Genomic DNA, 17505 nt, shown 5'->3' with positions numbered 1-17505 from the left:
TTCTCTGTGTTACATGACCTACATGTTTAAAATAGAACATGTTTAAGTTATTTATGTAAGGGGGAGGAGAAACCATGGGGATGTGACTTCACACTCATTCTGGAAAGGGACTGGAGTTGGAGTCACTTAAGCCAATGTAGCCAGGCTTAAGTCCTGGCTCAGTTGTATGACCTTGGAAGTCATGTAGTCATTTTGAACCTTCCTGTCTCAACTATAAAATGTGGCTGAAAAGAGGGCTGGGTCCCTAACCTGTCCCTGGCTCTACACAGTGAGGTCTTTGTACAACCTGCTTTGTGTCGAAGGTGGGGTTGGGGTCGGGGGTACTTTGAACCTAACATGGGTGTGGTGTCAGGTTTGCACATCCTCCGTCACTTTTCTTTTTCTGTTTCTTATTTACTTTATTTTTAAGTAAACTCTATGCCCAGTGTGGGGCTTGAACTCACGACCCCAAGATCAAGGGTTGCATGTTCTACCAACTGAGCCATCCAGGTTACCCTATGTCTTCTAGGCAGAAACAGTGGATTCTTTTGTGGCTGAAACATTTTTTATATATCAGAATATCTCCCTTTCCTGTGGAATCTTCAGGAGAATCTGGAGAAAGATCCTAATATTAAGGAACATACAGCTTAGTTCTGTAATTCATTCAGAACTACTTATTCTGTAACTCAGAATAAGTAACAGGAGTTTTGATCAACATCCATCCACATCACACACTGGTTTTTTAACAATCTGGGAACAGTTGTTTGCCAAATCAGCTGAGATAGAATAATCAAGATGGGTTGGGCTGAATCGATCATTTTTTACCCCTAAGCCTCTTCTGCAAGGGAGAACAAAATGGGCTCTAAAATGCTTATGGGTTGTTACACACTGGGGCTTACCAGCTGGCTCTCATGACTTGGGAAAATGTGTCTGTGCCAGTATTTCTTGAGTAAAAGTAGAACCCAATGGTTATCTGTTTACATCTCTGTGGGCCATGAAGGTGTTAAGGTGCCAACAGATATATTTTCTTGCTTTTGGTCTCTCAACCCATAGGTACACGTCAAGAAAAACAGTATAGACTACAGAATTAAATACCAGGGCTTGAGGGTAATGAAACATGCTGCCCACCGCCCACCTTCATTTTATTAATGAGGTGAACTGACTTGCTCAAGATCTCACAGAGGTCTTGGGACTAGAATCCCGGTTCCCATTCCACACACTCTTCACTCTGCCCACAGCAATTGTGAGGTGATTTTGAGCCTAAGCCACACAGTTTTGTTTTGTTGATTGTTGTACACCTGACATTCAGGTGCAGCGCCTGATAACCCTCGGTAGTGCCTCCGAGCACCAGGCTGCTTCCTGGTGCAAATGCATCGGTTCCCCTCTCCCAGCATAACCCATCACCTAGGCAGCAGAGTTTGGGCAAATGAAGGCACCCAGAGGAAAGGGACTCCGTGCACACCCACACTGCCGCCTCAGGCGGGAGACCAAAGTCACCGAGCTGGAACTAACAGCTTAAACAGCACGGACATCCTTCCATGACAGTGAAAAATCACAGTACCAAGAGTTGGTCGGTGGTGGCCCCACTTTCTGGCAGATGTTGGCTCAATGCCCGGCATGCACTGAGGAATTCTTCTGAAGGCTTATATCTAAAGAGGAAAATAAAATACATATATATATATATGTCTTCATATTAATAAAAAAGAAAGTAATCCCCTACCTTGACTTTCGCTTCTCAGCAGCTGAAACACCCACACTAAGCAACTTCCCAGGACAAGGGATATTACACTGAATACAGCCTCCCACAATGAGGCTTGGCTTCTGAACTCTTCTGAAGAGTGAGTCAAGCACATTGCCCTTTTAATCCTGCTGTTTTCAGGAGGAGGGAGTAGATCACCAAAGCATTCTGGGGACCATGGGCCTAACTGCAATTCCTGACATGCTGGGAAAGGAAGGGCTGTCTTCCTGACTTTGGCTAAAACATTTTCTGCCTCAGTGACTTGAAAAACCCAAAGAACCCAATCCATACTAGCAAATTTTGTCAGGTTGTTCTTTCATGAAGGGTACCATCAATGCTAACAGAGTCAATAAAATGAAAATCAGTTAAGCTGGGATGCACTCAATGATGAGCACTCTTCCCGTGTTAGTATAAGGGCAGACAGACCATCCCAGGGTAGGACTTAATGGTATTGGTCACCAGGAAGCTCTACCCTCATCACGTCTTTATAGTGCTGCCATGTTGGAGCAGCCCTGTGTACCCACTTAGCAGTCAGATCCCACTCACTGCTCGTCGCTACCCCTGGCTGGGTGTGGTAGTGATGATTATGGTACTTACTATCCTTATTTCCACTATTTCTTGAGAGCCTACTGTGTGGCAGGCACTGTGCTAGGCATTTTACATATTTTTTCTCATCCAGTCCTCAGGTCAAACCTATCAGGTGGCTGTTATCCACATTATTCCAAATGAGGAAACTGAGGCAACCACAGTTTAGGTGCCTTGTGTAAAGTGACCCTGTGGCAGACATAGGATTTGAATCCAAGTGTGTCCAACTCCAAAGACAGTACTCTTTTCATTATGTGACATGACCTCGCATCTCTTTCAAAGACAGGGTTATGTCAACATGGCCAACGGGAGAGGCAGAAAAGCATATGGGTAAGAATCAGAAAAGATCTGGGTCAGAATCCCTGCTCTGCTAGCTGCGTCACTTAACTTCTCTAAGCCTCTGTCTCCACATCTGTAAAGTTGGGATTATAATAATTTCTACCTTGCAGAATAATTAGAAGGATTATCTAAGATAGTACATGTAAAGTCCTTCGCATTTCTAGTGCTGGGACCATGTTAGCTTTACATGTAGAGTTCTATGACAGGATATCCCATGAAGGCAGGAGTTACGTCTGTGCCTAGCATAGATTAGAAACTCAGTAAATCTGGTGAACGGAGAGAAAGATGAACAAATGAACAAATAATGGAATAAAAGGGTGAAGAAATGCCCTTGCTCTTTCTCGGAGGATCAGTGCTCCCATCCGTGCCCATCTGACCCACCTCTCAGCCTTGGGATGGGGGAGGTCTTCAGGAGGCCCACCGTCCTGGCCTGAGGTGCTGGTGCCCTCTGGGATGCCCTGCCCGGCCTTGCAGCCGGGGTGGGCCTCCTTGCCCCGTTTGTGTTCTGTGCCATCACATTTCTTCTCGGCCTCGCTGTCAGACAAGTCTTCCGGGGAGCTGTCCTCACCGCTGGTCTCCTCGCTTGAGGTGGTCTCATAGCTGGAGAACAAGACAAAGGTCACTCATTCTGTGCTTCCTATCCGGTGCCCAGGTCAACACATATAAGAACCAGGTGGGCTTCAGATAATAATTCCCAGCTTGCTAAACCACATCTCCATTCTCTATACCTGCAGACCCGGGTGAGGGGACTCCCAGGAACCTTATGTCAGAGAAAGATGTGGTTAAGAGCTGTGGCTTTAACACCAGAGGCCATTTTGGGAGAAAAGATAATTAACTGAGCTCTTTGCAGTGAACATGTAAATAGCCCATACCCTAATTGGCCAATGCATTTGGAGGATTCAGACAAGCAATCCAAGATTCTCACAGAAGCATTTTTTCGAGAATCCTAACGTGTTGTCTAGAGAGGAGCCTAGATCTAGGCAAACATCCCCACTCCCACCCTGGATCCTCTGAGTTGACTGAGAAATCATCACGTCTCCAGGTGATTATGAGGCTTCCCTTTAGCTCCCCTGTTCTAGCCCAGCTGACCTCTGAAAGGAGGGACCCATCTGTATCTACTCCCAGCAGGGTTCCATGGGAAACCTGAACAGTCAGGGTACCTGAACCCAGCATCTGCCTTTCCTGGCTGCAGCCTGTTTTAGCTATTACTTGCAACAGCAAAAGCAAGGGCACGGGCCCCTTGACTTGTGGCCCCTCCTCCCCAGGAGTGATCCTTATATTCAATTATGTGCAACTCCACTGAGGTGACAGACCACAGACCATGAAGAGAAGTCCTGGAAGATTTATCGATCCTTCTGCTGATAGTCAACAGGAGACCCCGAAAGAGGATGCTGCAGTTAGGATGAAGATTTCAGGTGCTGGGGCCATTGGACACTGCCACAGAGACCAGGGGAGACCAGTGGCCACGGCTTCCACAGAACCCCCTCATGCCCTTTCTCTGAATGATGGCCCCTATGGAAGGCCCCTGTGCTCACTGGATTTGCAAACCCAGCCTGCTCCTTGGCGTGTTCACATTCTGTCTTGTTTAAACCAGATATTTCTTCTATTGTGCTTGGAACCACCTTTTACTTTTGTGATTAAGGGAGTAGGGGACATACTACATTTACCAAGCTGTTCTTGTCTTACAGTTGCTTCCATAAAGACTTCACCTGGATGTCAGTTCATTCATTCAACAGAAATTTATTGAGCACCTACTATGTGTCACACACTGTTGTAAATGCTATACCAAAGTACCTGTCCTAATTGAGTTTATATTCTAATAGGAAAACAACAGAAAGTAAACGTGTAAACAGTATAATTACATAGTGATAAGAACAATGAGTAAGATAATAAAGGACCATGGGATTGAGTAATGGGAGGAGGGGCTACATTAATTAGAGCAGAAGTTTTTTTCACCCTGGCTGCACATTATAATCACTTGAGGGGATATCAATTCCCAATATCTGTGCTGCACCCCAGACTAATTAAACTGGCGTTTTCAGGGAGGGGACTCAGACATTGGTATTTTGAAGGCTCCCCCAGGGTTTCCAAGGTGCAGCCAAGGTTGAGAAACATTGGACTAAAGTGACAAATACTGAAGAATATCTGGGACAGGAGCACTTTAAGAGGTGGGGGAGATGGATGGAAGGACAGATAGCAAATGCAAGGGCCCCAGCATGGGCCCAACTTGGCACATTTTAGGGAAGAGAGACAGGAGCCAATGGCAGACACTGAGGCAAGCTCTAGCTGCAAGATTGACTTCCAGGTTTGGGCACAGGGCAGGCACTGTCAGGGGCATTTCAGAAGGGGAGAGAGAGAACCTGCTTTTAGACTTTGAGATTAGGCTGATTCTCCTTTCCTGTGCATGAGCTGGCGAAAGCTGAAAACGGCAGCGAAAGCTGACGTTAGTGGCAATGAGAATGGCAGCCTCCTATGACATCCCATTTCCTTATATCTGACGTTTTCCTTGCAGAACCTGCAACAGTGCCATCGCTCTTATTTGAACCTGGTGTCTTCCTTCTGATCTGACCTGAATTAAGCAGGGGTTCCGACCCCTTTGGGGCCACCACTGGCTGGGTCATGTGCCCCTCCTTTAGGCCTACACTTCTTCCTCTACACATCTCAGCATATCAGCATTTTCTCTTTACTTCTTGTCTTCTCCCTGCCCTGTCCAAACTATGAGCTCAGGGCAGGGACCATGATTTATTTCACTTTTTTTATGACTGACACCTAATACATTTGTCGACATTTAATAAATGTTTGTTGGATGACTGGTCTAGAAAATACTCTGAATCCAGGGGCGTCTGAGACACCAGTGGCTCAGTCCGTTAAGTGTCCGACTCTTGGATCTCACTGTTTTGTGAATTTGAGGTCTGAGTCGGGCTCTGTGCTGGCAGTTTGGAGCCTGCTTGGGATTCTGTCTCTCTCCCTTTCTCTCTGACCCTACCCCACTCATACTCTTTCTCAAAAAATAAAATAAAAAAAAAAAAATATTCTAAAGCTGCTGATTTACTCTCTAGAATATATAAGGTTTGATTCATGTTCTGAGTCAATAGGCATTGGTTGCTTTTCTTCACATTAAAAGATGTTGGATTGGTTTGCAGTAAGTTAGTTAAAAGGAAGAAAAAAACCTAAATGGATGAAATTTGAAGTTCAACAAACTAAGAGTTTGTCCTGGTTTCAGTGTTTGTTGTGCAGGTTAAATGTCTTCTGTAAAGGGCCCATGTGCTCCCCAAATTCCCAGAAGCCACCTGGAATCCTGGCCCGGGGGGCACCAACACCGAGACATTAAAAGCACGGGATCCGACAGACCACCACAGCTGGCAAGGAGCCAAACACATGCAAACCCAAGATGGAGTTTTAAAGGGCTATTAATTCCCTTGAAGAAAAATGAGAACCAGATGCTTCCCCCTAGGAAAAGAGAGCACTAAGGACAACAGCGGGATGGGAAGTGTGGAGGGGGCAGTCTGGGCTTCACGAGCGATGCTTACCCACCGTTAACCCCAACAAACTGAAGGTTCTTTTTGGTCCCATTACCTCCTGCACGGAAGCCATAGTCTTTCTTTTTCATTATGGACTTAAGGCTGGTCGACGGGGAGATCTCTAGGCAGACACAACATCACAGGTTAGAATGATCTTGGGGATGCCCCAGAATGCAGCAAAACCGGTACTCTTGCTTTGAGCGGATACACACTGAAGGTATGTGAGGGGGTAGAAAGGGACAGAGCACTAGATAATGTAAATCAAATATTGTGAAGGTCTTTGAGGAGGCCTGGCCTTCTGGTCAACACCAGCTGACCTGTCCCTGTCCACAAAGCCCTTCTGAGTGTGGATGATGGAGTGGAATTAGTGGCACTCTTCCAGAAGAGCCATGTGGTGTGTGTGCCATTATCATCCCTGTTTTATGGGAGGGAAATCTGAGGCTCAGACTTGCTCAGTGAATGGCAGAATGGTCCATTCACATGACCTCTGCTCCAACACCCACCTCTGCCGGAGGGCACCTCAGTGGTCTTTCCTGGCTCACAAGCCAGTTGACACCTGCGATGCAGGGCAGGTAGAGCAGACACGTGAACGAGAACATGGTTTCTTTTGCTGTGCTCACAGTTATGGGAGGCATTTTCCAATGGGCAAGACTGGAAATAGCACCGACATCAGGAAAAAGCAGCCAGTTTGTGACCTGCGGCAGGAAGCAGACTTGCGGCCCCACTCGTTGAGCAAAGCAAAATATGGTTCCACTTTATGCAACAGAAAAGTGTGTGATCTCTTACAAGAGGAAGTGTGCTCAGCCAAAGGGTCGACTTCCACATGTATCATTCAATCTCTCTCTTACACACACACACACACACACACACACACAAAGTATTCAGTGAAATATTTCCGATCTCAACATCATGCTCCTCCAAAACCAGGCTAGAGAAAACCTCTATTGTGCAAGAACCAGAGAGGACCACAGGAATGCAAGAGCCCAGGAAACAGCGAAGGCAGGCTGAGGTTTAGAGTACACATAGCCAGGGCCATTCTTGCCCTAGACATTGCCTTTGCGCCATGCAAATGAGAAACAGGCACCCCTCTGGCTGGACACAGTGCTGCAGACTTGGCGAGTGAGTGTGGGCTGAATTTCAGCTCCCGTTTAACTTCCCTGGCCGGCATCTTTGTGCCCTGTGCTATCTGCACAACTGTACAGGCCTGCACAGCCTGCAGTCAGGCCCAACCTTAGAGCAAGGACAAGAGTAGGGGCACAGAGCCTCCACTGTTACATAGATGGGTTTTTAATTCCACTGGGTTCCCCGAGCTGCTTAAACCTTTTAAAAATACATATATATGCATGCAATTAAAATCCCTTTTCCCTTTGACTCGCCAGGTAGAGGAGAAATGGTTCCCTGTGTCTGGGACCAGTATTTACCCATCGGTGGAGAGGAGGCGGGGGCCGGGGGCTCCTTCTGGGGTGGAGCATGGGCCGAGTAGGCAGACAGCAGCAGGTTGAGGGAGCTGAGTAGCTGGCTCTGGATGCTGCTGAGCTTGGAGGCAGGCTGCTTGATGGCACTGGCCAGCTCCGGGTACCCGTGCTCCAGGCAGCTCCATTGCTCCTGCAGGAGTTCCTGGATCTTCTTAACATATTGCCCAATAGTGGCATCTGTTGGTGAACTTGGTGGCCTCCCTGGGCGCTCCTTCCCTGGCAGCTCTGAACTGGCCTCCTCCCTCCCTGCCGGGGGAGTCTTTCTATCACTGCTCCATGGAGAGCCTCCTGGTCCCTTGCCCAGACCCTTGGCTCCCACCTGAGGGTCCCCCTCAAGCTCAGAGCCTGTTTCTTCGATCCTCAGCTCAGTGGATAGGCAGCTATGTAAAGAGGGTGTGAGGACCATCTCGGGTCCTTGTGGCAGTGAGAGCTGAGATGGTGGCATGAATTCTGCTGGGCTCCGATCCCCCGGTTTGTGGCTGTCCTGCCCCCATAAGAGCCCATTCTCCTCTCCTCCAGCCCTCCAGCTTTCAGATCCTGTGCTGCCCAGAAGGTTGACCTCAATGCTCTTGTCACACAACTCCCTGGTCAAGAGTCCATGGAGGGGGTCAGTGTTGACCACGGCATCAGTCTGGCCCTGAGCATCTTTGGCGTTCTCATGGCTAAGCTTATCTGCCAGTTGAGCTACAGTGCACTCTAGTTCTTGAATCCTCTGCCCTCTAGCCTTGATTTCCTCCTCCTGCTGCTGGAGGGCAGCTCTGACCTGGGCCAGTTCCTCAGTTCTTCCAGATAGCTCACCCTCAAGGGCAGACAGCTGTTGCTTCAGGCTGGAGATGCTGACGGGATCCATTGTGGGGAGGCCCAGGCTTTCCTCCGTGACCCGGACGCCAATGCTTCTCACGTCTATCTCCACAGGTGGTGGGGGTGGGATCTCGCTGATGTTGAGCTCTATTTCTTCTAGGGGGAACTCGTTCTCAGGGATGGGTGATGGCAGAGGTGGGGGACTTGGTGTTGGGGAGCCAGGGGTGACCACTACCTCTGCTTCTTGGGTTTTGTGTTCATCTTCTTCATCCTCGAGAACTATCAGTGCATCCTGGGATGAGAAGGGAGGACTTGGGAAAGAGAGGTGATTTGGAGCCTCCTCATCATCTGCATCCTCTGGAGGCTCAGCGCCTTCCTGGACCAGCTCTGGAATCCCTGGCACCAGGTCCCCAAACTCTCTGACTTTGGGTTGAGTTGTTGCTCGTGGGGTGGAGTTTTGAAAGCCCGCAAATCCATCTGCAGGGCCAAAGGTGCCATCACAGACATTGCCTTCACCATGAAGGGGAGGGAGGGCAGGAGGTGTGGGGGGACCTGAGTTTAGGCTTGGGTCCTCAGAGGCCCTGTTTTGCAGCAGTGTGGCTGGCATGCTGGATGCCCTCAAGAGCTGGGGCCGTCCACTCCCGGAGGCCAGCTCAGCCTCCCTGGGGGCTGCAACCTCCAAATGTCTGGCTGTCTCCGCCAGCAGGGCCTTCCTGTGGTAGCTCACGTCACTCCCGCTGGTGGAGGCTTGCACATGTTCACCAGGTGGCAACGACTGGGCTCGCTCCTCTGTCCCCAGCGGCACCTTCCTTGGCACCACTGGGGACCAGTTTTGGTGGGGAAGAGCAGCATGGGGGCGAGCCCTGCTGTCAGGAAGGCTGAAGTTTCGGGGCAAAGTGCTAAACTTGGCCTGCTTGGCCCTTCTGTGGATAGGAATCCTTTTGATGGTGTTTCCCTTCTCAATGTCATCCACGTACTTGAGGAAGTCCAGGTCTAAATGAAAGCCATATGGGGTCTCCACAGAGTAGGGGTGGCTCTTTGGAGGGTCTTTCTCTTCCTCTCCCTGAGAGGACTGGTCTTTGGCTGGGAGACATGTAAAAAAGAAGCACAATGTTAATAAGAATTGCAGGGTGGTGAAGCCGAATATGTGTGATTTAGACTTAAGGCTCTCACATGAGAGTTCTTCTAAATGTCCCAGCCTCTAAATTAAAGCTGAGATTCTCACAATCTTCCGGCCATGCTGAGAGTCCAGGTTATTAAATCAGTGTGTACTTAGCCAATGTCTGCAAGGAAATAGGTAGAGGAAATAGTTTCCAATTTGCAGTATTCATCTCAGTTACTGCTGTGGAATCTGCCCACAGACCAGCAAAATAAAATAGTCTTATACTGTTTTTCTGGTTCTGAGTCATGGTAACTGCTGAACTGAAGTGGCCAGATTTTGCCGGATCAGGGTACTAATTGGAAATTATGAATACTGAAGGTTTTGAAGGATAAAATATACAACTGCCTCAACATTAAGAAAGAACCTTGCATTATTCAAATAGATACTAGTAAAGCTTGCCGAAGCCAGAGATATCAAGGAGTTATGTCTTCTGTATTATTTAAGCTACCTCATATGTGTCAGCCTTCAGATACAGGAGGATCAGAGAGAGTTGGAACATGTAGTCATGTACAGCTCCTGCTCTTTTCCACCTGAAAACTGTTTAGTGCTTTACAAACATGAGTAAAAGTGCTTCACTTTCAAAAGCTCATGTCAGGTGAGGAAATACCATATTCTTCATAGACTGGATAAAAGCTAGTAAGGAAAAAGGGCCATATCAAAAGGAACATTGGTGTACATCCTCTGAGAGGGGTGGGACACATGACTTTTCAGGGCAGCCCAGACTATCAGGGGACATTGTGATGACAAAGTTCATCACACCAAGGCACCATTGATTTTCTTGACTCCAGCAGTGAATGCTGAGAACAAGTCAGTCCTTCAACTATTTGCATCCATAAGGACTTCTTCAGGTTAAATCGTCTGTTCTCATGTAACACCCCTAACATTCTGCTAAACATGCTCCAAAATTGCTTAGCTCAGGAGAGAACCTTAATGGACAGCACAGAGATCAAGAATGCAGGTTCAAAAGCCTGGTCTGTATTTTGACCCTTAGGGAAATGACTTAGCCTCTCTATGTCTCATCATCTATAAAATGGGAATATCAATAGCAAGATGAGATTACTGTGAGAACTGATTAATTAATATTTATAAAGTGCTTTGCATGATAAACACTCAACACGTGCTCTATTATCTTTGTGGAAACACAAAACATAGAAAACCGATGCCTCATAATGGAAATGAATTTGCCTGGGTGCACAGAAGGGGACAAACTTAGGGGCACCTGGGTGGCTCAGTTGGTTAAGCATCTGACTTCAGTTCAGGTCATGATCTTGCAGTCTGTGAGTTCAAGCCCTGCGTTGGCCTTTGTGCTGGCAGCTTAGAGCCTGGAGCCTGCTTCGGATTCTGTGTCTCCTTCTTGTCTCTGCCCCTCCCCCACACATGCTCAGTCTGTCTCTTGCTCACAAAAAATAAATAAACATTAATTTTTTTTAATTATAAAAGCAAATAAACTTTTAAAAAGTACTTTTCTTAGGCTTGGAGGTTAATTCTGCCTTGGTAGGAAAGGGATGACTTCACAAAAGTGACCTAAGGCTGACATAAAATGAACAAACAGGAATTTACCAGGAGAACAAGAGGGTGAAAGACATTGTAGCTGTTTATCTCCAAGATGGCCACCATCACTTCCCACCCTCCATACAGGCAAGGGAATCCCTCATGAGAGGCAGAGTCTGTTTCTCCACCCCTTTGAATCTGAGCTGGCCTGTGACTGCTTTGACCAAAATAATATGGTAGAAATGATGCTGAGGGAATTCCAAGGTTAAAGCCTGGAGTTCCACCTGGGTCTGTTAGAATGCACACTCAGTGGAAAGGCAGATGCCACATACGAAGTCCATCTTCCCTGAGACTGCCATACTGTGTGGAAGCCCTAACAGCCCCACACGGAAGAGATGGGGAAAGAGGGTGAGACGTGCTTAGCCAGCCCAAGCTGTTCTAGCCATGCTAGCCCAGGTGCCAGGCATGAATAAAAGAGCCCTCAGATGACTCCAGTCTCAGCCATCATCTGACTTCAGTGACAGTGAGGCACTCTGAGTGAGGACCACTCAGCTAAGCTGTGTTAATTATACATTCTTGTTTTACGCCACTAAGTTTTGGGGTGTTTGTTACGCAGCAATAAATAGCACAGATTCTAGATACACATCGGAGAATGTGCAAAGGCATGGAGGTGTGCAATGTCATAGTGTTCTGGGGTTCTGTAAATACAGTTGATGTGGCTGGAGCTCCAAGTGAGGTAGAGAAGAGTAGGAAGAGACAAGTGGAAAAGTCAGCAAGAACCAGATCTTGGAGCAGTTCACATGCACACCAACAAGCCTTGACTTCACTCTGCAGGTAATCAACTGTGGCTTCTCAAAGAGTATCTTCACAGAGGACTGCAAAAAGGACAAACCAAATGCCTCAAGACCATTTGGGAGCCTGCTGACATGGTCAAGGTAAGAGAAGCTAAAGGCTGACATGGTCAAGGTAAGAGAAAGGAATGAAGGGAAAGGGACAAGTTAAAGAAAAAGGGTGCAGTTGATGGTGCTACCTGGGGTAGCTTCTGGGGGGCTGCTTTCTCCCCACATGTGATGACATATTGGGCCTGAGTTCTTCCCACTTGTTCGTCTGATCTCTCCTTTTGGCCAGTGTCACATGCTTTTCAGGTGGCCCTCTGTGTTTAGAGAAGTACAGTTACCTCCAAAGAACTAAATGAAATCAACTAGACACGCAAAGGTTCATGGTGTGCACACTGACACAATCAAGCCTAGTGGGCTCAGTAAAGCCATAGGCTTTACACAGTTAAGTCACAACCATAGCAAGGAACAGAAGGAGGCACTGGTGCTCACCCACAGGATGGTCTTCGTTGGATTCTACCATTTCTGTGGCAGGGACCTGAACTTCAGGCAATGAGGAGTAAATACGTCTCAACCCTCCCCCCCCATACTAAATAAGTTCCCATTCACCCACACAATGTTTTACCAACCTGCTTTCCCAAAGAGGCACACTCGTAGTTTCAGTAACTGAGAGCTATTGCTTTTCTGTTAGTTTTCCAGGCTACACTTGGCTGTACTCTTAAGCCTACTGGTCGGCCCTGCAGCCTCCTGGATTACAGGGACAGACCAAATCAGAGAGGAGGTATTTGTCTAAAGTTAAGTACAGAGTAGATTTATGACCCAGAAGGCAAGGAACTCTCCTAAAGGAGAGGCTGCATTATTTATCTGCTTATTGCCTCAATTCAATTGAGGCTGATTTACCCAGTGGCCTCTGGGAGCAGGTCCAGAGCACAAATACAATAATAGCATCAAATAAGAAACAGCAGATTCGAAGGCAAAATCTTCCACAAGGGAGATGGAAGGAAACCAAAGGAGTCTGGAGACTGAACAGCCATCCAGGATGATAGATTTAATAGGTGCTTTCCTAAACTAGCCCTATGGGTTATCTCTCTCTCTCTCTCTCTCTCTCACACACACACACACACACACACACACACACACACACACACACACCTGCTCCACCTGCCACCCACCACTGTGTTCCTTCTCCTTCTCCCAATGTAATAGGAATGCTGGACCTTGTATGAGGGAGTTGATCCAATATGCCAGCAGACCTCTGCTCACATTTGGCCCTGCTCTTCTTAATTCTACCTGGTGACAGGTATGCAGGACCTCAGAATTCCAGGCATTGGGCCAGGGCAAGAATTAATTAAGAGGACCGTCTCTGCTCAAAATGAGCTTCAGATCGGATAAATGAACACATAGCCAAACTGGCTGGATTTGAATCCTGGCTCTGTCATTTCCTACTTCTGGGAACATTACTTAATTATTTAATTTCCTGATGCCTCAGTTTCTCCATTTGTAACGTGGTGATAATAATACCTAACTTACAGAGTCACTGCGGTTGTTAGCATGAATGCCGTAGAAAGAACACAGCGCAGGGACTTGAGAAAGGCAAGATAGGCTGGTGCTGAGTGAGGCAGGGGAGGATCTGCTGAAGGTGTGCTCATTCCTTGGAATATTTAGCTTTGTGTTAGAATGACAGCCTCAAGAGTCCAAGAAGATAATTCTGGGGAAACTGGGAAAAGGAGTCAGGGGAGAAGAAAAAAGTAAGATATATAGCCTCAGAGCTACCTAGGATTCCCTACAGAGTCTGAAAGCATGCCAGATCACTAGACCCTTGGAAATGACCCGCAAACAGTTGTGAGCCTAAGACACGCACAGATGCAAGAAAGGGGATCGGAAGGGGACTAGGGAAGGGGGGGAGATGCCACAGTGGTTATTTTGAGGAACACAGTGAAGTGCAGCAGGTGAGCTAATCAATCAGAGATATTTAAAGTGAGGAAGAAAAGTCCAAAAGCCTATATTGGTTTTCTGAAGGAAATAGGAAAAACAGAAACTATAGAGAAAGTGACCCAAAACACAGCCAGAAGGAAGGGAGATTTAATGAGCCAGCCTCTTCAGAAGGCTTAAGACAGCGACCAAGCTTTTTCCCTCTTCAGCCTTTATTTTGTGAGGTGGTTGTGCCCGAGGGAGGGGTGCCTTTGTTGAGCTAGTTGTGGGTAATCACGTGGAGCACATCGGAGCGGGGCGGGGGGGGGGGGGGGGGGGGGGGCGGTTGCTGAGCCAGGACAGATGAGGCAGGCAGGAATGACAGGCCCCCAGGGCATTAAGAGAATTAGCTGGTGTTCTGTGGGACCACTTCCATGGATGCACTGAAAAGGCAGCTCTCTGGGGAGAAAGGCAGACTCTTGACATATACGGTGACTACATTTGGAAAGAAGGAAGAGGCAGGGCTGGAGTTGCCGTCTGGTCCCTAAGTCCTGTGCTGGTTAAAGGTCATGTGATTCAGGGGGATTATAGGCACTCCTGTTTCCTGACATTTGTGATCTGGAAAAAGCATTTCATTAGAAAGTCAGGAGATCCGGATCTCCTCTATAACCTTGAGCATGTTTCCTGGACAGGGGAAGAAGGGAATATTTATGAAGACATTTGTTGTGCAAGATAGTTATTACTTAACAACTTTGCATGCATTATCTCAGTTAGCCTTTTACCAACCCTATGAAGTAGGTATTTATACCTGCTTATAGCTGAGGGGCAGTAGACCGTTTGCAAAAACAGCCACAATCATACCCCACTCTTGGACACTCCCCTCCCACACTGACCCTGAGCTTGGCCTTGTGACTTGCTTTGACCAGTGGGTCAACAGCAAATGTGACAAATGCAGAGACTTGAAAATTGCTGGCACCTTGAGGTGTGTCTGTTCTTTAAAAAAAATTTTTTTTAGGGGCGCCTGGGTGGCGCAGTCGGTTAAGCGTCCGACTTCAGCCAGGTCACGATCTCGCGGTCGGTGAGTTCGAGCCCCGCGTCAGGCTCTGGGCTGATGGCTCAGAGCCTGGAGGCTGTTTCCAATTCTGTGTCTCCCTCTCTCTCTGCCCCTCCCCCGTTCATGCTCTGTCTCTCTCTGTCCCAAAAATAAATAAACGTTGAAAAAAAAAAAAATTAAAAAAAAAAAAATTTTTTTTAACGTTTACTTATTCTTGAGAGAGACAGTCAGAGACAGAGTGTGAGTAGGGGAGGGTCAGAGAGAGAGGGAGACACAGAATCTGAAGCAGGCTCCAGGCTCCAAGCTGTCAGCACAGAGCCTGATGTGGGGCTCGAACTCACAAACTGTAAGGTCATGACTTGAGCCGAAGTTGGACACTTAACCGACTGAGCCACCCAGGTGCCCCTGGGGTTTGTCCGTTCTTGCTGTGCTTGCTGTGCTTCGGCCACTGTGTGAATAAGCCCCAGCTAGCCTGCTGGATGATGAGAAACACATGGCCAAATCATTACCTGTGCCCCAGGTGACATGGAGTCAACCACCAGCGATGTAAATATGTCCATTCTAAATCATCCGGCCAAGTCACCCAGAAGACCACAAACACATGAATAAGCCCAGCACATATCAAATATCAGAGTAGAACAATGGTCCAGACAACCCACAGAATATTTTGGGAAATAGTCAATGTCTTTATTTTAAGTCAATAAATTTTTGACTGGTTTGTGACACAGCAAAGTTAACTGATACATGAGGGGACTGAGACTCAGAGGAGTTAAATGACAGGGAGAGTCACCCAGGTATGAATGAAGGCTCTTTCACCATATTGTGCCTCTTTCTCAGACATCAAGTTCCTTATCCTTAAAATGAGGGTAACAAGGGGCACCTGGGTGGCTCAGTTGGTGAAGTGTCTGACTTTGGCTCAGGGCATGATCTCACGGTTCATGGGTTTGAGCCCCACGTTGGGCTCTGTGCTGACAGTTCAGAGCCTGGAGCCTGCTTCGGATTCTGTGTCTCCCTCTCTGCCTCTCCCGCGCTCACACTCTGTCTGTGTCTCTCTCTCTCAAACAGAAACAAACATTAAAAAAAAAAATGAGGGTAACGGGTGAGGGCATCCTGCTCCCTTCTCCATGCTTGGAAGAGGTGAGAAAACTGTCCAAAAATTACACAAGTGCGACACAGACGTGAAACTTTTCATCCTCTACCACCTTCTTTTGTTCATACCTGAAATACATGGTTGGGGTCTCCCAGCACTGCCTATTTGGGGAATGTCTCTTGTGGGTCTCCCTTAGGCTATTTCCAGGATCTGTGAAGGCAATCCCTTTCCAACCCAAGTACTCGCTTTAGACCAGGGAGTACAGAGCGGCCTGCCTACCATCTGTCTTCTCCATCTTAGGGAACGCAGACTGTCAGTCTCTCAGGCACTCTTCATCCAGGAAGTCTGTAAAACTCGTTGGAGAGTCCTAAAAGGAAGGACAGGAAAGTGGAGTCTTATTACCTACAGCTAGAATAAGTATGGAGGCAACATAACACCAAAGATCTCCTATCCCTGCATTTCTCCCAGGGATACCCATGAGCTTCACACTCCCTCCAGTGTGTCCAATCCTGGGCATGACTTCACAGGATGTTAGCAATGGTTAACAACAAAGGAAGCATTTGGCCCAACCCACTCTCTTGACAGATGAAGAAACTGAGGCTCAGAAGTCAATTGCTCTCAGGGCTCCTGGGTGGCTCAGTCAGTTAACGAGTCTAACTCTTGATTTCGGCTCAAGTCATGATGTCACCGTTCATGAATTGTGAGCCCCATGTCAGGCTCTGCGCTGACAGCACGGAGTCTGCTTGGGGTCCTCTCCTTCTCTCTCTCTCAAAATAAATAAATAAATCAACAAACTTTAAAGTAGCTAATTGCTCTGTGCAGGACCTCTCAGCATTCTAGTGACAGAGCTGGAGCCAGACCCAGGGCTCTGACAACTATCACGGTGTTCCTTCCATAACATCAAAAGCTGTAATCAACCCCCCCTCCGTTATGGTAAAAGAATTATAATCCATTTATTTTTAATACTGGAATCAGAGTATCTATAAATGATCCGTGACGTCCCAATCAGATTCAAAACAGGGGCGAGATCATTGCAAGTACTGAGTAGGAGCGGATACTTAGAAGTGATTTCTAACCACGGGCAGGACAAGGGAAGTTCAAGCTGGGTGGTCCAAAGACATCAGAAACTATTCAAGCAGAAAACTGTCCTGACTTTGAATTAGGATACCTTGAGGTTTAATCATAAATTCTCCCCAAAGTTTTAATCCATTCCCTGGACTCTTTCTTTGAATGGTAAACAACCTGGCGCCTACCCCCATTATAATAAATCACCTAGGAAAATTGTCTTTTTATGATTGTAACTCCACACACATCATAACAATGAATTATCTGTGACACCTCAGCAGTGGAAGCGGAGTTGTTTCAGGAATTCCAATGTGTTTGACAATGAATTCGAGACCAGAAAAGCATACCAGGGATGAGGGGAGGATTGAGGGAAACTGGGAGTGACAGATGGATGAGGGGTGGCCTCCAACAATCCAGGATGGAATGAAGGTGAGCAAACAAGTAAACTGGAGAAGAGG

General features: G+C 47.4%; 1 protein-coding gene across 3 annotated transcripts in view; it reads right to left on the bottom strand.

Moving 5' to 3' along the window:
* The window catches only part of KANK4 (KN motif and ankyrin repeat domains 4), a 73471-nt gene that overhangs the window by 13663 nt on the left and 42303 nt on the right, over positions 1–17505 (bottom strand). For all 3 annotated transcript variants that reach the window (XM_047873146.1, XM_047873147.1, XM_047873145.1), the window contains 5 exons: positions 16262–16349; positions 7584–9521; positions 6172–6283; positions 3023–3241; positions 1541–1628 (listed from right to left, as the gene is read on the bottom strand). In XM_047873146.1, coding sequence (XP_047729102.1) covers positions 1541–1628; positions 3023–3241; positions 6172–6283; positions 7584–9521; positions 16262–16277 — 2373 coding nt within the window. In that variant the 5' untranslated portion in view covers positions 16278–16349. The remainder of the gene's footprint in view (positions 1–1540; positions 1629–3022; positions 3242–6171; positions 6284–7583; positions 9522–16261; positions 16350–17505) is intronic.

The sequence above is a fragment of the Prionailurus viverrinus genome, chromosome C1, assembly GCF_022837055.1.
Source record: "Prionailurus viverrinus isolate Anna chromosome C1, UM_Priviv_1.0, whole genome shotgun sequence".
NCBI lineage: Eukaryota > Metazoa > Chordata > Mammalia > Carnivora > Felidae > Prionailurus > Prionailurus viverrinus.
The sequence above is the reverse complement of the archived record's forward strand: the minus strand, read 5'-3'. Positions and strand labels throughout refer to the sequence as shown.